Consider the following 20117-nt stretch of genomic DNA (forward strand, 5'->3'; position numbering starts at 1 on the left):
TCCACATTTTTCTAGTTGCTTCGGGGATTTTTTAAAACTTTAATTAGATGTTATGTTTATTTAACAAGTGCTTATAGTGAAGAATAATGAGTTCACACCATATATGTCATTGCACTGAAAGGAACTACTGTAGGGCTGTTGATTCAAATGTTTAATTGCGATAAATCGTATGATTATGATCTTACTTGAGGTCCACCACTCTGTCTGCTTGCACCATGATGTGGTAGGTGCAGTTGATGTTGTGGTGGTAGTTGGTCATGGAGAGGGCTGGACTGCTCACTGTACCCATGGTGCTGTTGAAGATGCCTCCGCATGCTGTAAAAAAAACACTCATATCTCACTACAACTGTTCATAGCTTAATTTCATCATCCACAATAATTTCTACTCATTACTTACGGATGGCTGTGTATTCTGCCAGGAAGCCACTGTCGTTGACCACAAAGTCAGAGTAGAAGTTGATTAACATCGGCCCAAAGTTAGAGAAGGGCCCCGGGATGCTGCTCCCACACACCGTGGCAATAGGAGGGCTACCAGGAGCAGCCAGGTTGTAGATCTTCAAACCATCATATGTACAGGTGGAGTCAGCTAAACAACAGACAGACAGGCCACAACTTTAATATATTGTACGAAACGTTTATTTTGAAAAAGTCCTGTGTGTTGCAAAAGCTACACTTGCCTTCTATTTGGAAGACCTTGAAGGTGAGGACGACCACCGTCTGCTCTCCAGCGCCTATGATGTAGTTGCAGTTGGAGTTGAAGGGGTACTCAGCCGGATAATTAGGAGAAACCACACGGCCACTGGAGGCTGTGAAGTTTGCACCGCACCCTGAAAAAACAAAAAGACATCAGACATTGTAGTGACTGGCCAGCTCACCACTCATACACCAGTATAGTGTTTTTCATTTGATGAATCGATCAATATGGACAGCCGGAAGCTGTTTGGGTTGACTGACTTACTGCTGATGAAGGAGGCGGAGAAACCTTTCCCCGGGGTTCCTGTGCCCTGGAATCTGCTGGTGATGGTGTTGTATGGAGCAACGATGGGGGGCGGGGCCACGGAGCCACAGCCTGTAGACAGCAGAGCCTCAGAGTTCTGGGTCTGACCCGACCACACCTGCAGGGAAATGCATACTGTTTCAGAAATTGTCAAATGGAACTGTGGTTCAAATATACAGTCTGTACGCATCTGAAATATGTAATTGGACACTTTAAACTTACATTTAGAGGTGTCTGAACTTAAGGAACAAAATATCACTAGTCATTTTTTCCCCCTGAACTAACATCTGAACTTGTTTCTTCTGTAGTTCAGGGCTGGTACCTTGACATAGCTGCTCTGGCAGGTCCCGCTGCTGTCAGGAATCTGGAAGTCAGAGTTGAAGCTCATCTCCACGTGGTTCCCCTCGTGAGCGATGATCCGCCAGGAACACTCCACATTGGCCGGGAAGTTCTGGGGATAGTTCGGAGACTTGATGGTTCCACTATCAGCGTGGATCACCCCTCCACAGCCTGGCCGGGAAAACATAACAATTAGGAGGCATACACATTGTAGTTAGTTCTACCAGTTCAGTACAGAAGTGTAAACCCACCTGAGGAATCAGTAGACCAGGTGGCCCTGAAGCCCCCACTGGACACACTGTGGTCAGCCAGGAAGGCCACAGCTACCTTGTTGGATCCTGATTGGATGGTTCCTGGGGAGGTGGTCCCACAGTACTGGCCGATAACAGGGGAGCCAGGGGACCCTCCGTTGAAGATGGTGACCGAGTCCCAGCCACATTGAGAGTGGGGCTCCAGGTTGAAGTAGCTGAAGGTGAGCTGCAGGAAGTCAGGGTGTAGAAACCAAGGCAGTTTACAATATAGTCAAACAAATGATGTGTTGTTTCTGCTCTGCTTATTCATGCACGGTGTTGCTCTGCTAGTGTCTGTGATAAACCAAATCCAACAGATATCTCACCGCCAGTAGAACTTACTGTTTGGGTCAAAGATATCCCCCTGATTCTGAATTTGGAGTTTGTTTTGCATATTTGCTCTTCGTAAAAGGAAATCTGAGGAACCCTATCCCTTCTACAGTACACCTCACCTGGGACACAGTTACACAACCACACCATTTTCTATTCATACGAGAGCTGTTCAATTATATATAAATGACTCAGGAGATATTTGCTTGTAGGTAAATGGAAATCAACATTGCGATTGGTTCAATAGATTAGCCTTTCTGCTGTTCAGTGGTAGGTTGGTGTAAGAGCATTTTAATATGCCATGGCACAGACTCGCCTTAATAGTGTGACCTGGCGGGGCCTCCAGCAGCCAGGCACAGCGGCTGGGGCTGGGGTAGATGGCGGGGTAGTTAGGACTGGATAAAACCCCTCCCTCACCCGTCTGCCAGCCTCCACACTCTGCAAAGAGAAAACCCTTCTTGTAAGACGGATGCCAGATCAGACACATTTAAATGCCACGTAAGAATAAGCTGTGTCTCTTACCTGAGAACAAGTACTTGGCCTGGAAGCCCAGGTCTTGCTGGAAAGCATTAGTCTGGAAATGGACCCAGAGTTCTGGAGTGAAGACCACGATGGGAATGTTGGGGGCGGTCTGCCCACATAACTTGGCCAACATCTCCCCATCTGCGTTACCTGAGGGAAGGAGAAGAACATTTGACAACATTTGCTTTTCCTAATACATATTGGCCCTTATCAACACAATTATTTACTAAACCATGATTCAAACTCATATTTATTTCCTACAGTACATGTATAACACTTAATTTTGACCCATGTGATATAACGTCCTTCCCCGATGCTCACTTTCTGTTACTCACCTAAGCGGAACTGCAGGTAGTCTGAGGCGCAGGTGTGGTGGCTCTCCAGGTGGAAGTCTTCTATCAGAACCACGATGGAGGAGTTGACGTGCTGCGGGTTCTGGATCAGCCACTCACAGTTCAGGTTGTTGCTGTAGTTGGACAACAGGTACCCAGGAGAGGTGAAGTTCCCGCCTGTTGGGTTGTTCAGGATTCCACCACACTCTGACAAACAGGGCCACATAAAAATGAGAGGCACAGTCAAAATAAAAACAACCTCTTTGTTGATGAGTCATTTAAGAAACACATCTCAGAACCATTCATGCTCATTACCTGCAGGCTCCTCAGAGGAGTAGGAGGCCGTGAAGCCTCCGTTGGACACAGAGGAGTCGGTGCTGAACACCACGGTCATGGTGTTGCCAGAGGAGCGAACCTGTGTACCTGCTGGGACTGTCCCACAGAACCTCTGCAGGCGGGGGGCCTCTTCCAACCACCCGTTCAGAACCTGGAAGAAACAGAGGATTATATTTGAGAGAAATAAATAATAAATGTTCAAATAAACACTTTTGAAAATCCACATACTTAAATCTGGTACATGTAAAACGCCATTATGAAATTAATGCCTTGTTTAATTCGGTTTCCTCATAAAAAGGGCTTTAAAAGTCAACTCCAGAGGTTACATTTATAATGCATAATTGGCAAAAGTAAAGTAACATAATGGAATATTCTCAGTAAAGGACTCACGTCAACGTAGTCAAATGAACAGGTATTCCCAGAACCCTCCAGCCGCAGGTCGTTGATGGTGAGGGTGACGCGGCGGCCATGAGGCACCACCAGCTGCCAGTGACACACCCGGCTGTGGGGGTACAGGTTGGGGTAATTCGGGGAGGAGATGGTTCCTGAGGCAGCGTTCAGCTCGCCTCCACACACTGCCGTGGGGAAAGAGGAAGAGTAAAGCAAAGAAACGTATAACTACATCAATAACTAAACACATAGAAGGAAACAAATGCACTAAATACTGTATTATCAATGAAGTAAGGGGATGCAACTAACTATTTGTAATGACCAAACCTGTGAGAGAATGAACTGAGATAGAGCAACAATAACAATGTTCTTCTAATGAAATGATGGTACCTTCAACGCTGGCTTCAAACGTCAGACTGAAGCCGGGTGCATTTCCGCTGGCGTCGCTAACAAACTTAACGTGGGCAAAACTGTCAGACGTTTCCATGGAGACGGGGGTGTTACTGCCGCAGAACCGGCCCAAGATGCGCCCTAAACAGGAAGTACAACACAGGAAATGTATGTGATAGTTGCTCTATGACCTGGGTCCATTTCCAACCATTCAATGAATTCATAAACTCTCTCAATGAATATCAACTATGATTGTTGACAGTGTATTTACTGTAGGGTCAATGACACTGTAATTAGGGGTGTTTTATTCACCAATACAGTGAATACATACAATACATTTTCCACCATTTCCAACCCCAATTGTATTACATGTATCTCCGGTGGTAGCTGAAGATGGTTGTGTTCTCTCACCTGAGGCGTTGTACTCTCTGACCTCCACATAGTCCGCGGTGCAGCCTGAGGAGCTCTGCAGGTTGAAGAGGTCAAAGCTGAGGGTGAGGTAGTGTCCCGTCGGACCCTCCAGGTACCACTCACAGCTGGAGCTGTCCGGGTAGTTGGCTGCTGGGTAACCAGGGCTTTTGATTGTACCGCTCTGACCGATGTAGGTACCTCCACAGGTGGCTGTAAAACAATAGGAGATAAAATAGGGAAAGCTCAGCGATGTACGGCTATATTTTGTTCTCTAAAGTTCTGACATGAAAAGTTATTTTTACTGCATCTCAAAAAACCTCAAAGTGTACAATCTTAGACCTGATATTAAACATTTTATGTAGAGCTATCTCGCTTTGACACCACAATATCACCAAAACAATGGGTAACACAAAGTCTGACATTGATAATACATGTTTTTCTTATATATAGTTTGATTTGATAGCTTAGGGCCAACTTTGTCCTAATTAGAGTTTAATAGGGTTTGGAAAATATTTTCGGATATTTGCCTACCGATGGAGTACTTTGCCTTGAAGCCTTTGTGCGTGACGGCGGTGTCGGTGCGGAACCGCAGCAGCATGGAGGAGCCTGATGAATGCTGGGTAGACGGCCGGGTGTTGCCACAGAGATGCGAAATAACAACATCGTTGGAAGTGGATCCGTCAAGCAGCTCCAAATAGTCGTAGGCACAGCTGAGAAAAACGTAACATGTTGTGATCACCAACGAGTTGCTGGAAGAAGTGAAGAGAATCCTAAAATATTCATCAGGTTTCAGGGTAGGGGTCCTCAAACAATGTACGGCCTAAGGTATGTGTACAGCTCATTTGTAAATGATCATACCTTTCTTTGCAGGGACAAGGATGATTTTCTATCCACCTCTTAATAAATCCGAACATGAAACTTAAATATAGCAACAACCACAATAAATAAATGTTAAAATGACCAAATAACAGTTTTGAGTAGCATCTGTACCTGGAGCTGGGTTCAATGTAGAAATCACCCTCAAAGTCGATCTGGACAGCTTCTCCGTTGGGCACGGATATGACCCAGACACAGTCGATGTTCTTGGGGTAGTTCTGAGGGTAGTTGGGGGAGGTGATGTACCCCGGAGGGTCGTTATCATTCAGCTCAATGAAGCCTCCACAGGCTGCAGGAAGACAGCAAGAAAGCCCTTTGTTAGGACACTACGGACATAAAAGCTTAAATGTAGAAGTCCATCAAGATACTACTTCCTGGTATTCTAATGGCCACTCCACCCACTCCATCACGACGTCAATATCTGGGCTTTCCATTGAAAAGTCATTGATCACTTAATGGCATTATATGGCACTGCTGCACGTACACCACACATGTCGATGAATGCTGTTGCGACAGATAAAATGGAACTTATACCCAGACTGTGGGCTTCAAAGGTCAGCTTGAAGCCGGAGCCCTCGTTGCTGGCGTCAGAAACAAAACGCATGAAGAGGTGGTTGTCGGTCGTCTGCTGGACGGAGGGGGCGGACGCACCACAGAGACGTCCCCCTATCAGCGGGGCGGAAGCATCCGGACCATTCCTGAGCTGTGGAGACAGAAGCAAGAGAAGTAATTCAATACATGATTTACCAACTGATCATTAATGCTAGATCTAAATCAGACAGAAAGAGGGGAAAATAAGATAAAAGATAACGTTTTTTGTGTTCTCTAAAAACAGATATTTTCATATGAATGCAGGTTATGTCGTATCATAATCAGAAAACGGATGCTTGTTTTCATATGCCATTGGTGCCAGTCTATAGAGGTGGGTAGGACGTTGACTGTTAATGGCCACAGGGAGGAACGACCTCCTAAATGAATGAACGTTATCTCTCAATTCCATTCTCGCGCTTTAACCTGCTAATTGGACTGTGAACAATGACGGGCGTACCTCCAGGTAGTCTCCTGAGCTGCACACACTCCCGTAGCCCTCGATCTGGAAGGGGCTCTGGAAGGTGACGGACACCCTGAAGCCCGGCGTCACCATCACATGCCAGCTGCAGTCCTGATTGGGCAGGTAGTTCTGGGGATAGTGGGGGCTGCTCAGCACGCCCCGGTCCATATGCAACACGCCACCACAACCTTAAAAAGACGATTAATATAATGAACATGGCGTCCGACCAACCAATAACCGACTTCTCAGTAGTTCTATTACTTCATCTTATTATCAGAATCAACTTTATTGCCAGGTAGAAAACATAAACATAATAAAACAAGTTGTAAGAGGAGGTCATGTGATCTCTGCTGTTACCTCTGGAGTAGGAGGCGTTGAAGCCTCGGCCGTGGACGCTGCTGTCGGAGGAGAAGTGGATGTACATGGTGTCTCCTGTGGAGCGGAGGGAAGACGGAGGGTCCCGCCCACACACTGTGGCCAGCTCTGGGGACACACTGGAAGCACCTGACAACACACACACGTTATGTTATGTAATACATGCTTCATATTAAAGCTGTGAAGAGGAATACATACTTGATTAATAGGTTAGAGTAAAACATTTTTTACGATGAAAGCCAAAATTCCCTGAATCCATTTTCTTACATTTGGATATTTTCTGTTTTCTTTACTCCTGTTCGACAGTAAAGTGAATATCTTTGAGTAAAGGACACATCTTAAGACGCTTCTTCTCGGGCTTTGGGAAACACTGATCGACATTTTCTGACGTTTTTTGGACCAAACTTCTATTTCATTGAGAAAATAATCGACAAATTAATTGATAGTGAGAATAACAATTACTTGAAGTCCTACTTAATATACGTAATTTAAATAGAGAATTAGTAAAAAAAGAAACAAGCTAATTCAAATGTGTGAAACCAGGTTTGGTTCTTTTTCTCCACACCGTCTTACCGTCCCTGATGACGAGGCTGTCGAAGTAGCACATGGGGTGATCATCCATGTCCAGGTACAGCAGGTTGAGCTCCACTGTGGAGTCTGGAGAGCGGATCAGCCAGGTGCACTCCTGGTTCGGGAGGTAGTTCTCAGGCCAGCCGGGGGAGAAGAAGAAGCCAGGAGTCTCCTCCGTCATCAGCACGCCGCCACAGGCACCTGACGAAAAACACACTTTTATTAAGATAGCAGATAGCACTGTACTGAAGAAGTATGACGACCTTGTGTTACAGTTATTGTAGAAACATACACTATACAATAATAGATTATAGGTAATATAAACACAAGTCATTTATTGTAAATTTGGTTCACAGTGATTTGGTTAAGATTTAATTATGTACTTTTCAGTTTTTAAATCACATTTCCCTTTTTTTAGTCAGGAAAGCAATGTATGCATATAATGAACTTTGCATATGTTGCAGTCTCACTCGAATAGCACAAAAAAGACTGACACTGTTAGCAAGCTGTTGAAGAATAAAGGCATCAGGAGGTCAACGTGTCCAAAGTGTGTTAAAGTATTGGTCTTAATTGTAGTTTTGTTTTTTGGACCAATCAGGAGACTAGTTGCAGAAAAAAACTTGAACTAGGTTTCTGGGGCAAAGTATTATATGTCATTGTTGCAGGATATCCACAAATAAATATTGCCATGAATTCTGTTTGCCACATGAGGCAGGAAATTACTTGAAACATGGACATTTAAGGGTTTAGACATGCTGAAAAACACTTTAAAATGTTGTTAAAATGTGCTTTAAAATGTTTTTTGGATCATGTAAAAGGACTCAAAGGGACGAACTGTCTGACCTGGGGGGACAGTGGGTGTGGGTCCAGATTCCTGAACAGCCGTCCATTCCACCAGGAAACCTTTTCCTGTCCCTACTGGATCTGACATGAACTGCAGGGTGAGGGCGCTTCCTGAACTTCTGATGGGAAAGGGCAGGGACAGACCACAGAGTTTTGCAAGGGGGTAGTAATGAATACTGGGGCCATCAAATACCTGGAGGGAAAGAAAGGACGAGGTATTAACGGACATTTCGGTGGTTAAATAAAGGAGATGTATATGATTTGACATCAACGCTATCTCACTTGGAGGTGATCGTAGAAGCAGTCCTGCGTGTCCTCTATGTCCATGTCCAGGAAGCGGACCTGGACGAAGCTGTCTCCATCCACTGTGATGGTCCAGCGGTAGTGGGAGTAGTGGGGGTACATTCTGGGGTACAGCGGGGACGCTATCTGACCAATCTCCCCCGTCACATCATTACCGTACACTGAGAAACAGGGAGGAAATCAAAGTTAGATTTCTTATTCTCTAAATACAAGTTGCTTCAGTTGCTGTACGTTAAAACTACTTGAATTACAGATATACTTCACATAATATATGATATTCTTGTTTTACTATGATATTTGTATTTCTTGAAAACAATATTTTCCTTTTTTAATCCTTAAATTGAATCCTTTAAATGTTAAACCGTTTCAAATAATAGTTCTATATTTATTCTATTATGACCGTTCTGTTTTCCTTTCTTAATATATAATCTCTCTTCTTCCTCTCGTATGTGTTGTCTGTTAAATTAATTCAAGCAACACAGTTATATATTTTTGTCCAATTTGCACATTTTTATTGAGCTTATTATCTCTATATATTTATTTTTAATTATTTTTATCACATTACATTTTTTAAATATATGTATTATACTTGTATCTTTTTTTTGCACATTTTAATATTTTATACGGTTTTATCTCTCTCTTTTCGTATATGCACCATTATCCACCAAAGCAAAGTATGTGTGAACCTGCTCCGCAATAAACCTGAATCTGATGTGTGTCACACTCACAGTGAGCGAAGGTGGCTCTGAACCCGGCTCCGCTGATGGAGGCGTCTGAGACAAACTTCACCCACAGGATGTGCCCCACCACAGAGGTGTAGTTGGAGGGCAGCGAGGAGCCACAGAAGCGACCGACCAGAGGCCCGGCGGAGTTCCCCTCTCTGATCTCCAGGAAGTCATTGTCACAGGACGGGTCTCCCTCCAGCTGGAAGATACTGAACAAAAACACAAGAAGACTGTCACTGATACTGAAGAACAATAATATATATTTATAATATTACATCAAATGGACTAACATGAATGAGAGCTGCAGGCGGTTCCCTGGTGAGCTCTTGATGGTCCACACACACTCCACATTAGGCGGATAAGCATCAGGATAGTTGGGACTGTTAAATGCACCGCTCTCCATCACCAGCTCTCCTCCACAACCTGAGTAAAAAGGAGTTTCCATGGAGTCAATATCAGTGTGTGTGTGTGTGTGTGTGTGTGTGTGTGTGTGTGTGTGTGTGTGTGTGTGTGTGTGTGTGTGTGTGTGTGTGTGTGTGTGTGTGTGTGTGTGTGTGTGTGTGTGTGTGTGTGTGTGTGTAGCAGCACCGGTGTATCTTACTGGAGGTGGAGGCTGAGTAGGTGGCTCTGAACCCTCTTTTGGAGAGCGAGCGGTCGGATATGAAGTTTACCACCAGGGCGTTACTGAAGGAGGTCACAGGGTGAGGGACTTCGTAGCCACAGTAGCGCCCTGACAACATTTGACATTACATTAGAATGTACACGTTTCTCTGATTCAACAAGCAGTAGACGTTAGGGCTGCTCGATTATGGCAAAAATCATGATCTCGATTATTTGGGTCAATAATTGATACCCCAATTATTAAAAACAATTATCCATTTAGTTTAAAAACGTCAATTTATTGAGAAAAAAAATGTGAACAGTATGTTTTTAACAGTTACTTTAAGTATAACTCAACTGAAAAACCAATAAAAAAAAAAAAAAAAATAATGGTTGTTTTTTTCGATTACGTTGTTTTCGTAATCGTTGCAAGCCATAATCGTAATTGCGATTAAAATACGATGAATTGAGCAGCCCTAGTAGACGTGTTGCATTCAACCAAATTCAGCACAGTAATGTTAATAAATACAGTTCTATTGTTATCTTACTCTCTCACACACAAGCACACACACATTAACTACCTATAGAAGGCGCCTGGTAGTTGTCTCCATCCAGGACCTCCAGAGCATCATGGGAGCAGTTGGAGTTAATCATCTCCAACTCAAAGTCAGTGAAGGACAGCGTCACATGATTGACTGGCCACAGAAACACAAGGCAAAGGTGAGAAGAACAACATATGTTATGCATATTATTTTAAAGTCATTAAATAACCCAACTCACATGGTTCCTGGGCTTTTATGATCCAACTACAGTTCTGATTGAACGGGTATGGTGATGGGTACCGGGGCGAGGAAATGGCACCTCCGATATCATTGGTTGTTATGGATGCACCACAAGCTGTTGAGAATAACATTTACAGACTGAGAATTGATGTTTTAAAGAGACAGATATGCTTTGTTTTTGCTGAAATTAAGTAATGGATTTTGGCTAAAATGATGCTATTGTGGAGAGTATATCTTTGGAGAGGTAAATTGATGTATTCATTCAGTTTATTTATCACTGGAATTGCTTAAAGCTATGTGTAAGCCTCTTTTTTAATACATAAATTGAGTATGCAAGGCAGAATTGCAACACAATAATCTAATACAATTCAACACACAGTGACTTCCTGTGTGTTTACATTGAACATTGCGATCGTTGCTTCATTTATGGAAAGAGCAAAAATCTTATAATAATCTGAAATCAGTTGTGCATTTACCCGTAGGTTCTCAGTCTCCTGAGACCTAAAGAATGTCTTTTTATGTGAACAACAAAGCAAATCTGAGTGTGGACTGTTTTGGATTTATGGATTTCATCAATGTTCTAGTGATATTAACAGAGAGGTTAAAGGAGGCCCACCCTCAGAGAAGCGAGCGCTGAATCCACGGTGGCTGCGGCTGGAGTCGGACCTGAAGCGAACATAGATGGTGTTCTGGGTGGCAGTGATGGAGGGAGGAGTGGTGCCACACACAAGGGCAAGCAGAGGGGAAGATATGCTTGGACCGTCATGGATCTAAAAGAGGGATACAAATAGTGTTTCGTTAGATTTATGTAACCTACCCACATGAAACCCCAGGATAAGGAAAGAGCTGGGAGTTGTGTTGAACTGCTTATTAAATGTTCCAAATTCAGTCACTCACAGCCACATAGTCCCAGGTGCAGTTGCTATGAAACTCAATATCCAGGTCAGAGAAGTTTAAGAAGACTCGGTGGCTGGGATCCACGCTGATGACCCAGGAACAGTCCACGTTGTTGGGATAGCTGCTGGGGTACAACGGAGAGTGGATCTCGCCTGATGGAGCAGTGACGGGCCCTCCACAGCCTGCAGGGAGAACGACAGTCCATTAAAGCTAACTGAGAGTCTCTGATGTACCACCTCTTCTCAAATTAAGGACCATGGTTAGTAAGTAATTTGTTTAGCATTAAAAAAATTCACACACAAAATCAAAAGTGGATTTCGCCCTATTTTTTTCTTTTAGTTAAAAATACACTCTGCATTCATAAACATCATTTGCATTTTCACTTTACTGATGAACTTGTTACTCTTACCCCCTTATGATACAGATACAGAGCATATTATATTGTCAAATGTGCTTTAGAGTCACAGAGGCTCCGGTCAGTGATGTCCACCCACCTCCCTGAACCTCGGCCCAGCTTGCGTTGAATCCTCTCCCGCTGACATAGCCGTCGGACTTGAAGCGCACCGTCAGCAGGTTGCCGGTGCTGGAGACCTGCAGCGGGCTGGAGGTGGTGGTGCACAGCTTGGCCAGCTGAGGGGCCAACAGGTCAGGGCCTCCATACACCTGAGGGGAAGATCAAATGAAAGGGCAAAGGTGAAAATCCGATACTGTTCGCATTTTCAAAAATAGGTTCAAAGCATTTCTTTAGTCATACAATTTTTCTTAGATAGACAGATAGGTACTTTATTGATCAATTGGGGAAATGTTTGCGTTGCAGCAGCATAAAAAACAAGGCAATGTACATAAGAGAAATTAAGACACAAGAAATAAACAGTCCAAAATGTTTCTGAAATAGAAATAAAATAGCATTAAAACATATATATACATGTGGAGAATATAGATGTGGAAATACAGATGCCCAGTAGCAAATATAATGCAGGATATTATTGTGCAAGAAATTGATTATTCAATGTTAAATTAAATATAAATGTAAAATGTACAGTGGGAGTTTAAGTCCAGTAGGGAAGTTAGTATGCAGGTTACGATACAGTATAGAAAATAGAAACACTACCCTTTTTATAAATGATGATGCATTGCATTCTTTTAGATTACTCTCCTAGTGTAAAGAGAAGTAAAGTAAGTTACCTCCACTTCAAGCAGCTAGAGTAAAGTGCTACTACCACAGTCCGACACATGGTGTCACCAACTGCTGCTCTTTTCCTGCCAGCTTCACTGCCTGTGTTACTCAGCTACATTGTGAAAATGAAAAAAAACTGATTCTCCTCGACTGAATTTCTGATTAAGATGAAAAAAGCACACTTTTCCTCCATTCATTTTCTCACTTAAATATAGTCAGAATTTTAAACCATCACAATAGCAGGCAGATGGGTCCATGTCTTACTTCCAGGACATCGTAGTTGCAGTCTTGGTGGAACTCCACACTGAACTCGTGGATAGTGAGGGTGATGCTGCTGCCAGGTGAGGTGCTGATGTACCAGATACACTCCCTGTTCTCTGGGTACTTGTTGGGATAGTCTGGGCTGTTGAAGGAGCCTCTGGGACCGGAGAGTTCCCCCCCGCAGCCTGCAGGGACACACAGCATCTCACAGGTGAATAAAGAAAAGGTTTTCAATCTGTTCCAACCAAGAGACTTCCAGAAAGGCAAAACACCCTCTCTTCGAATGTTGAAGAAATTGAAAACATTTCCCTCTCACCATTCTGATACCACATCATCCTGAAGCCTGACAGGGACGTCGAGTCGTCTGTTCTGAACAACACGGTCAGCGCTGAGCTGGTGGTGGTGTTGGCGGGGGGGGGATTGAATCCACAGAAGGTACCGATCACAGGGGATTGAAGGTTCGGCCCGTCAAAGAGCTAGGGACAAAGTGTTTTGAGCTGAGAGTAGTGCATAGACAAAACTAACACTGGAGAAATGACAAGGAAATGTAGGGCTTTCAGAAAATAGATATGATTGATCTATGCGTTTCAGCTGATACATCGATTTTTGTACCTTCATGTAGTCATAGTGGCAAAAGCTTGAGGTGGCCTCCACCTGGAAGGCAGTGAAGGTGTAGTTGACGGTGTTCCCGGTGGTGGCCTGGATGGTCCAGCTGCACTCTTTGTTGGACGGGTATTCGTTGGGGAAGTTCAGGGACTCCACCACTCCTTTGGGGCCGGAGAGCAGGATGCCTCTGCAATCTGACAAGAACATAACCAGACACTATTAGACACTGCAATAAAATTGAAACACTTTTCTTGGGAGTTCAGTAAAATGTGCCCATGCAACTCAACACTTAATAATAATAATAATAATAATAAAAAATTCGATTTATAAAGCACCTTTCATTGCTCACAGCAATCCCAAGGTGCTACTGTACATGAGGCATAATAAAAACAAACAAAATAAACTACATTTTAATCAAAAGCTTTTTTAAAAAGAAAGGTTTTCAAGCCTTTCTTGAAGGCATCAGTGGTCTGTGGAGTCCTCAGGTGGTCTGGGAGGGAATTCCACAGACGAGGAGCAGCTGCACAGAAAGCCCGACTTAATGTTCCAAAGCTACCAAAATGTAGATCTTTTCTTGCATCTGCACACCCTTTATAATATATTTCCAGCGGGTGTGTGTGTGTGTGATTGTGTGTGTGTGTGTGTGTGTGTGTGTGTGTGTGTGTGCGTGTGTGTGTGTGTGTGTGTTTGCGTACTGGCGGTGTATGATGCAACAAAGCCTCCTGTGCTGACGCTGCTGTCCGTGCGCAGTTTGACGTAGAGGTGATGGCTGGAGGAGCTGATGGGGCTGGGCGGCTGACTGCCACACAACCTGGCCAGCTCTGGAGAAGTGCTGCTGTTCCCATCATACACCTGAAAACACACACACACACACACACACACACACACACACACACACACACACACACACACACACACACACACACACACACACACACACACACACACACACACACACACACACACACACACACACACACACACACACACACACACACACACACACACACACACACACACACACACACACACACACACACACACACAGGCAGGTCTTAAATGGTAACACAAGGTAAAGAAGATAGATAAACCACACCAATGATCACACTATTGCATTACCAGAAAATAAAGAACAGCAGAACTCAAATTTTGCCTACATTTATGAAATCAAAACAAACAAAACACATTACGAAAAAACATTTTTACGGTCGTTTTTTACTTAAATCTATCCTTCAAGTACTTAAAGATTAGTCAGGGAATGTATAAATATACCTTAAAAAAATGTATTGATGTGTTTCTACCCTTGTTTTTGCTACCTACCACACTGTTCAGCCTGGAAACTATTTCTCTAAAAACAAATGCTCCCACACTGAGCGACAGTACTCACAGCCAGGTAGTCATAAGAGCAGGCGGTGCTGGACTCCAGGTGGAAGTCGGAGAAGGAGAGCTGCAGCTTGCTGCCCTCGCTGGTCCTGATGCTCCAGTAGCACTCAGCGTTAGGATGGTAGGGCAGCGGGAAGTTAGGGGAGGAGAATCCTCCAGAGACCGTCGCCAACGTCCCTCCACAGCCTTGGAAATAGGAATGAAATCAATGAAACGGTAAGATAACTAGTGACTGGAAGACGCAAAGGAATGAGGCATTTTATGTGTTTCGTTTTTTTAAGAGAATTGGTGGATGTGATCAAGCTAGGGAAAAAAAGAATTGCTTTGACTCAATTTAAATAAAGTTTCAATGTGCAAAATGAAATGCAAAGAGCAAACGTAACAAATCTTTCCACTTGGACTAAAGTTAGGTTTTTTTTATATACCGTTATAACTGTTCCCGAAAATATTCTGGATACTTACTGTACAGGGCCAAAAACGTTCAATTTGAATGAAAAAAAGTATGTATTTCCAAGAATTCGTCACATTTGAGAATTAATTAGACATTAATACAGACTTTCAAATTCCAGTGGTAGCGGGCGTGACTCCATTACCTTCTCTGCTTAATCTGTACATTTAACAATATTAAAAAGTACAGTATTAACCACTCACCCGTCTGTGTGCCATCCCAGTGGGCCATGAATCCACTAAGCGGGACACGGCTATCCGAGCGAAATCTGACCCAAAGACGGTTGCTATGGGATACCAGGACTGGAGGCCCCTGATTGGAGCAGAACTTTCCGATCCGGGGAGACGTCTCATAGCCACCATCCCTGCAAAAACAAAACAAGGCATTCAAATTTTACAATCTAGATTTTTGTGCACAGCAGATTTCTGGCTCTTCTCCACATTAAAGACAAATCCTACCACTTTCATCCTTACCTGATCTCAACAAAGTCATATCTGCAGCTGGGAGGAGAGCCCTCCATGTCAAAGCTGGTGAAGTTCAGCATTATCTGCATGTTGACCTCAACAATGATCTTGAAGATACAGTCTCTGTTGGTGGGGTAGTAGCTGGGGAAGTTTGGTGAAAAGAAGGAGCCGGTAGAGGTGGTGAAAGTCTCACTGCAGTCTGATGGAGAGAAAGCACAAGGCTGTAATCAGATGATAAAAGTTGCCATCGTTGTTGTCGCCTTGCAAAAAGAACAACTAGAATTTAAATAGTGAGTTACATTTAGAAGGATAAATAAAGATACACTGTCTGCTCGCCATTTCTAATTAATTATTAATAATATATCTGAAATATATTCACTAAAGAAGAAAACTTTAAAGGTCACCTATTATGCAAAATCCACTTTTTCAGGTCTTTTATACATAAACATGTGTCCCCTCTGTGTAAAGAGATTCTAGAAGTTAAAGGAAAAAAGATTTGCTCTCTTTTTGTCCTGATCCATTTATATAAAAACCTGTCTGATCAGATTTTGGCCACTTTATGATGTCATAACGATTTTGTGGCTTGTGTAACCATTAGCCAATCACCAACCAAGGTAACCCCCCCCCACCTTATCACCTGAATCTCCTCCTAGAGCACCATTGAGTTCTTTTTAACCAAATCTCTCTCAGAAGGGCATGGGGAGGGGCTCCTAATTTTCATCTAAAGTAACAGACAGAGGCCGTTTCTCAATCGCGAGGAAACTGGCTTCCAAGCCAATATTTCAAGGATACTACGTCATCGAGTGCCGCCGAAGGACTGTTCCAATCTCCAGCATAGGCCACGTCCTTGGTTTGGGGGTAATTTTGAGGCTGCACATGGGTAGACTTCGCGTCCTTCAAATCCCCACAATGCTTTGCGCACGGGCCAATTTCAAAAACCCTTGCGGAGAATGGCTGAACCGACGCAGCGCAGCACACATTTAAATGTGTGTGTAGTATATGTATTGGCGTAGAACATGTGTTGGTAAATATGTCACTTTGTTGCATTTGTTATCACCAAAAATGTGTTCCATGAAAGTAAAGCAAGTTCATAATTAGATAGACATCGTGAGGTATTTATTTTCGGTACAGTTTATGTTGAAACCGTTAGAGAGAGTGGCACACTTGTTAGCCTGTTCCATTCTTCTTTGTTTTCCGAAGCCGTGGCTTGGAAGCATACTGGCTTCGTTTCTGAAGGAAGTGACTTGGAAGTATGCGACTACCAAGCCAGTATCCTCGCGATTGAGAAACAGCCAGAGAATCAGCACTTTTGAAACAGGGCTGAAACAGAGGGGATTATGGGATGCTTCAATGACCTGTTTGGTGTTTGGAGCCAAACATTTCAGAGACATGTTTGTATATATCTGAGACCTATAATATATTGATGAAAAAAAGTATAATAGGGGACCTTTAATGCCAAACGATTGAGTACCTGTGGTGGCATTGAGCGAGACATATCTGGCAGAGAATCCCTCTGTGGCTGAACTTGTGTCAGACACAAACAGCAGAGTGAGCAGTCTGTCTGTGCTGGTGATGGAGGGAGGCACTGAACGCCCACAGTACCTGCAACGAGAAATCTCTTTACTCAACAAGAACATATATAAAGCAGCTATCAGGATTCCTCTTTCAAGAATATATATACAATCTACCTTCCGATCTTTGTTCCGGTCTGCACGGTGCCATTATCGTACACCTCCACGTAATCATAGTTACAGTTGGCTTGGTACTCCAGGTTGAAGGAGTCAAAGGACAGTCGAATCAGGTTGCCGGGGGAAACACTGATGTACCAGGTGCAGTTGGCTCCATGGGGGTAGTTGTTGGGGTGGCCGGGGTTGGTGATGGAGCCCGAAGGAGCGGTCAGGGTATCACCACAGCCTGGCACGGGAGGAAAAGGACAACTGGTCAACATCGTATGACTTTTTAAGTAGATTTTAAGGATCAGCAATATAAGTGTTGGTGTTTTTGTACATTTTTAGCATTAATGGAAAGTAGAACAGGGCCCAGAACAAAGCCTTGGGGAACTCCAGCTCATTAAAAGCTGAATATTCTATGTAAATACTGCTAGATTTTACTATATCTTTCATTATTTTAAATATTTTTTAATGTTATTATAGTTTTATTAAAATAGTTCTCTATCTGTGTTTTTAATTTTTGCTTTACTTTATGTATGCACCATGACATCGAGTCAAATTCCTCGTACGTGTCAACCTACCTGGTAACAAACCTGTTTCTGATTCTGATATTTTAGTAAAGGTTTTACATTTTAACCATATTTCCCTAACTATTATAAGAGAGGGAATTACCTTCAAACAAACCAAAGCTTAAAAAAATTGTATTTTCTGGATGGAATCAAACAAGCATAAATCTAACTACTCCTAAATAAAACCACAACGTTTTAATATTGAAAGCTCAAAGATAAAACCACAGTTTTGCTAGATAATGTTGCTTTAAAGAAAATTGTTTTAAGCATAGAATGGCAGTAGGATTCTAAAACCTATCCTAAATATTTGTTCTCACCTTCCAAGAAGGAGCCGTAGGCTGCCTCAAAGCCGTAGTTGGTGACGGAGGAGTCGGTCTTGAAGCGGATGTACAGAGATTTCTGAGTGGACTGCAGCATGGGCGGTATCTCAATACCACAAAACGTCCCGAGCAGAGGAGAGCTGGAAGAGGAGCCGTCCCTCACCTGGAAGACGCAGGAATCATAAACAATGTTCAATGGTGAGGATAAAGCCATTGCGGCATGTAGACTGTGTACAGTATGTGTGTGTTTTTTTATTCCCCGTTATAGCAAAAACAGGACCAAGTTTGCAATTTATATTGATCAAAGTTTCCTTATTAGTGCTATGATCATAACCACCCATACCAATATAAACAGTTGAACAAAAATGAAAATAATTAAGTACAAAAAAGGGCAGAAAAGTATTATTTAATTATTGTGTTAGTTATGATTTTGTGAATTGTTTTTGTTTACCTCAACAAAGTCAAAGCGGCAGGTTCCTCCTTCAATGTCAAACGACAGGAAGTTGAGGGTGACCTCATATCCCTCCGGCTGGTTGATGACCCACTCACACACCTTGTTGTGGGGGTAGGCGTTGGGGTGGTAGGGGGAGCGCAGCTGCCCAGTTCCAGACAGAGTACCTCCACAAGCTGTGAGGGAAGGGGGAATGGTGTTCAAGTCTTTGCCCGTGATAACGCCTTCACATCACGTTCAATGTTCCTAAACCAAGTCCCTAAAGACCACTACCACCCATGTTCTTTGAATTGAATGCCTTCTTTATATTCTGATTATAAGCATTTCCTCACAACATGTTTCACAGTACAAGCAATAATACCTAAACACACACATAAACATGATGTCTTTTAACATGTGTGTGTGAATGTGTGAACTCTCACCAACAGTGTAGACTGCTCTGAAACCAGCCCGACTCACTGAGCTGTCGGACCTGAAGCGAATCCACAGGTAATTTGAGTTGGAGCGGATTGGAGCTGGAGAAGTGGTCCCACAGTACTTCCCTATCAGAGGATCAGTCTCCAGCCTGCCATCGCGCACCTGGAAAGAAAGAGAAGAGGAAGGAAAAGAAGGTAAGGTAGTTTGAGAAAGCAAACTATCTGAATGTATTTTGTAGGGGTGTCGGTATTTAAACACTTTCTAAGCACATTCTTTTTCCATAAATGAATCAGGATACATATGTGCGAGTCCTACCTCCACATAGTCAAATGTGCAGCTGGTGTGACTCTCGATGTCAATGTCAGTGAAGTTGAGGGACACCTTCTCACCGACCGGCAGCTTGATCAAATAGATGCACTGTCTGCTGTGGGCGTAGTTGTTGGGCCAGTTGGGGGAGATGAGGACGCCCTCACTGTCAGTGAAGGTACCCCCACAACCTGGGTCACCTAGGATCAAACACAACCAAGGATTAGGAGAGGGTTTCAAACCCAAGGGTGTGACATTTGATATAGATCTGTTATAATGCTCCCACGGTGAAGAATAACCTTCAGTGGTTTACTTGGTAGGCAGTTTCTTACTTGATGACGTTGTGTATGTGATGTGGAAGCCTCGGTCAGAGACACTGTGGTCGGTGTGGAAGTGGATCCATGCTGCTGGACCGGTGGTCTGCAGGGGGGCAGGGGACCCAGTGCTGCAGTACTTCCCCAACACTGGGTCTTCAGGTAGGAGACCATCCCGGATCTATAATATTAGGCAAAGGCAAAACGTGGAAAAGTAATGGCAAGGAGTTGTAATTCCATGGTATTGTTTGAGCTTGTCGCTTTAAAAGGGATATCGCTTGTGGCACAAACCAAACAAATGGGAAAATATAAAACATCTGTGCCAGTCTAAGTGCAAAGGAATTGGGTAGAAATGTCACAGGTTGACACAAA

At 43.4% G+C, this 20117-nt stretch overlaps 1 protein-coding gene across 1 annotated transcript in view; it reads right to left on the reverse strand.

The window, feature by feature from the left end:
- Positions 1 to 20117, reverse strand: part of cubn (cubilin (intrinsic factor-cobalamin receptor)) — a 30539-nt gene that overhangs the window by 3480 nt on the left and 6942 nt on the right. The window contains exons 16-58 of the mRNA XM_079661288.1: positions 19764 to 19926; positions 19441 to 19631; positions 19131 to 19287; positions 18709 to 18884; positions 18255 to 18420; positions 17387 to 17612; positions 17170 to 17300; positions 15708 to 15897; positions 15438 to 15598; positions 14791 to 14972; positions 14099 to 14255; positions 13410 to 13597; positions 13114 to 13273; positions 12801 to 12982; positions 11854 to 12022; positions 11360 to 11541; positions 11079 to 11232; positions 10461 to 10577; positions 10262 to 10375; positions 9682 to 9810; positions 9371 to 9503; positions 9084 to 9289; positions 8335 to 8516; positions 8053 to 8245; positions 7213 to 7410; positions 6622 to 6768; positions 6262 to 6452; positions 5748 to 5916; positions 5328 to 5502; positions 4869 to 5047; positions 4338 to 4547; positions 3927 to 4067; positions 3537 to 3721; positions 3126 to 3297; positions 2814 to 3017; positions 2479 to 2628; positions 2273 to 2394; positions 1588 to 1813; positions 1320 to 1507; positions 959 to 1115; positions 678 to 827; positions 398 to 586; positions 186 to 315 (exon numbers count right to left, since the gene is read on the reverse strand). Of these exons, the coding sequence (XP_079517414.1) occupies positions 186 to 315; positions 398 to 586; positions 678 to 827; positions 959 to 1115; positions 1320 to 1507; positions 1588 to 1813; positions 2273 to 2394; positions 2479 to 2628; positions 2814 to 3017; positions 3126 to 3297; positions 3537 to 3721; positions 3927 to 4067; positions 4338 to 4547; positions 4869 to 5047; positions 5328 to 5502; positions 5748 to 5916; positions 6262 to 6452; positions 6622 to 6768; positions 7213 to 7410; positions 8053 to 8245; positions 8335 to 8516; positions 9084 to 9289; positions 9371 to 9503; positions 9682 to 9810; positions 10262 to 10375; positions 10461 to 10577; positions 11079 to 11232; positions 11360 to 11541; positions 11854 to 12022; positions 12801 to 12982; positions 13114 to 13273; positions 13410 to 13597; positions 14099 to 14255; positions 14791 to 14972; positions 15438 to 15598; positions 15708 to 15897; positions 17170 to 17300; positions 17387 to 17612; positions 18255 to 18420; positions 18709 to 18884; positions 19131 to 19287; positions 19441 to 19631; positions 19764 to 19926 (7292 nt within the window). The remainder of the gene's footprint in view (positions 1 to 185; positions 316 to 397; positions 587 to 677; positions 828 to 958; positions 1116 to 1319; positions 1508 to 1587; positions 1814 to 2272; positions 2395 to 2478; positions 2629 to 2813; positions 3018 to 3125; positions 3298 to 3536; positions 3722 to 3926; positions 4068 to 4337; positions 4548 to 4868; positions 5048 to 5327; positions 5503 to 5747; positions 5917 to 6261; positions 6453 to 6621; positions 6769 to 7212; positions 7411 to 8052; positions 8246 to 8334; positions 8517 to 9083; positions 9290 to 9370; positions 9504 to 9681; positions 9811 to 10261; positions 10376 to 10460; positions 10578 to 11078; positions 11233 to 11359; positions 11542 to 11853; positions 12023 to 12800; positions 12983 to 13113; positions 13274 to 13409; positions 13598 to 14098; positions 14256 to 14790; positions 14973 to 15437; positions 15599 to 15707; positions 15898 to 17169; positions 17301 to 17386; positions 17613 to 18254; positions 18421 to 18708; positions 18885 to 19130; positions 19288 to 19440; positions 19632 to 19763; positions 19927 to 20117) is intronic.

This window comes from Notothenia rossii (genome assembly GCF_949606895.1).
Source record: "Notothenia rossii genome assembly, chromosome: 12".
NCBI lineage: Eukaryota > Metazoa > Chordata > Actinopteri > Perciformes > Nototheniidae > Notothenia > Notothenia rossii.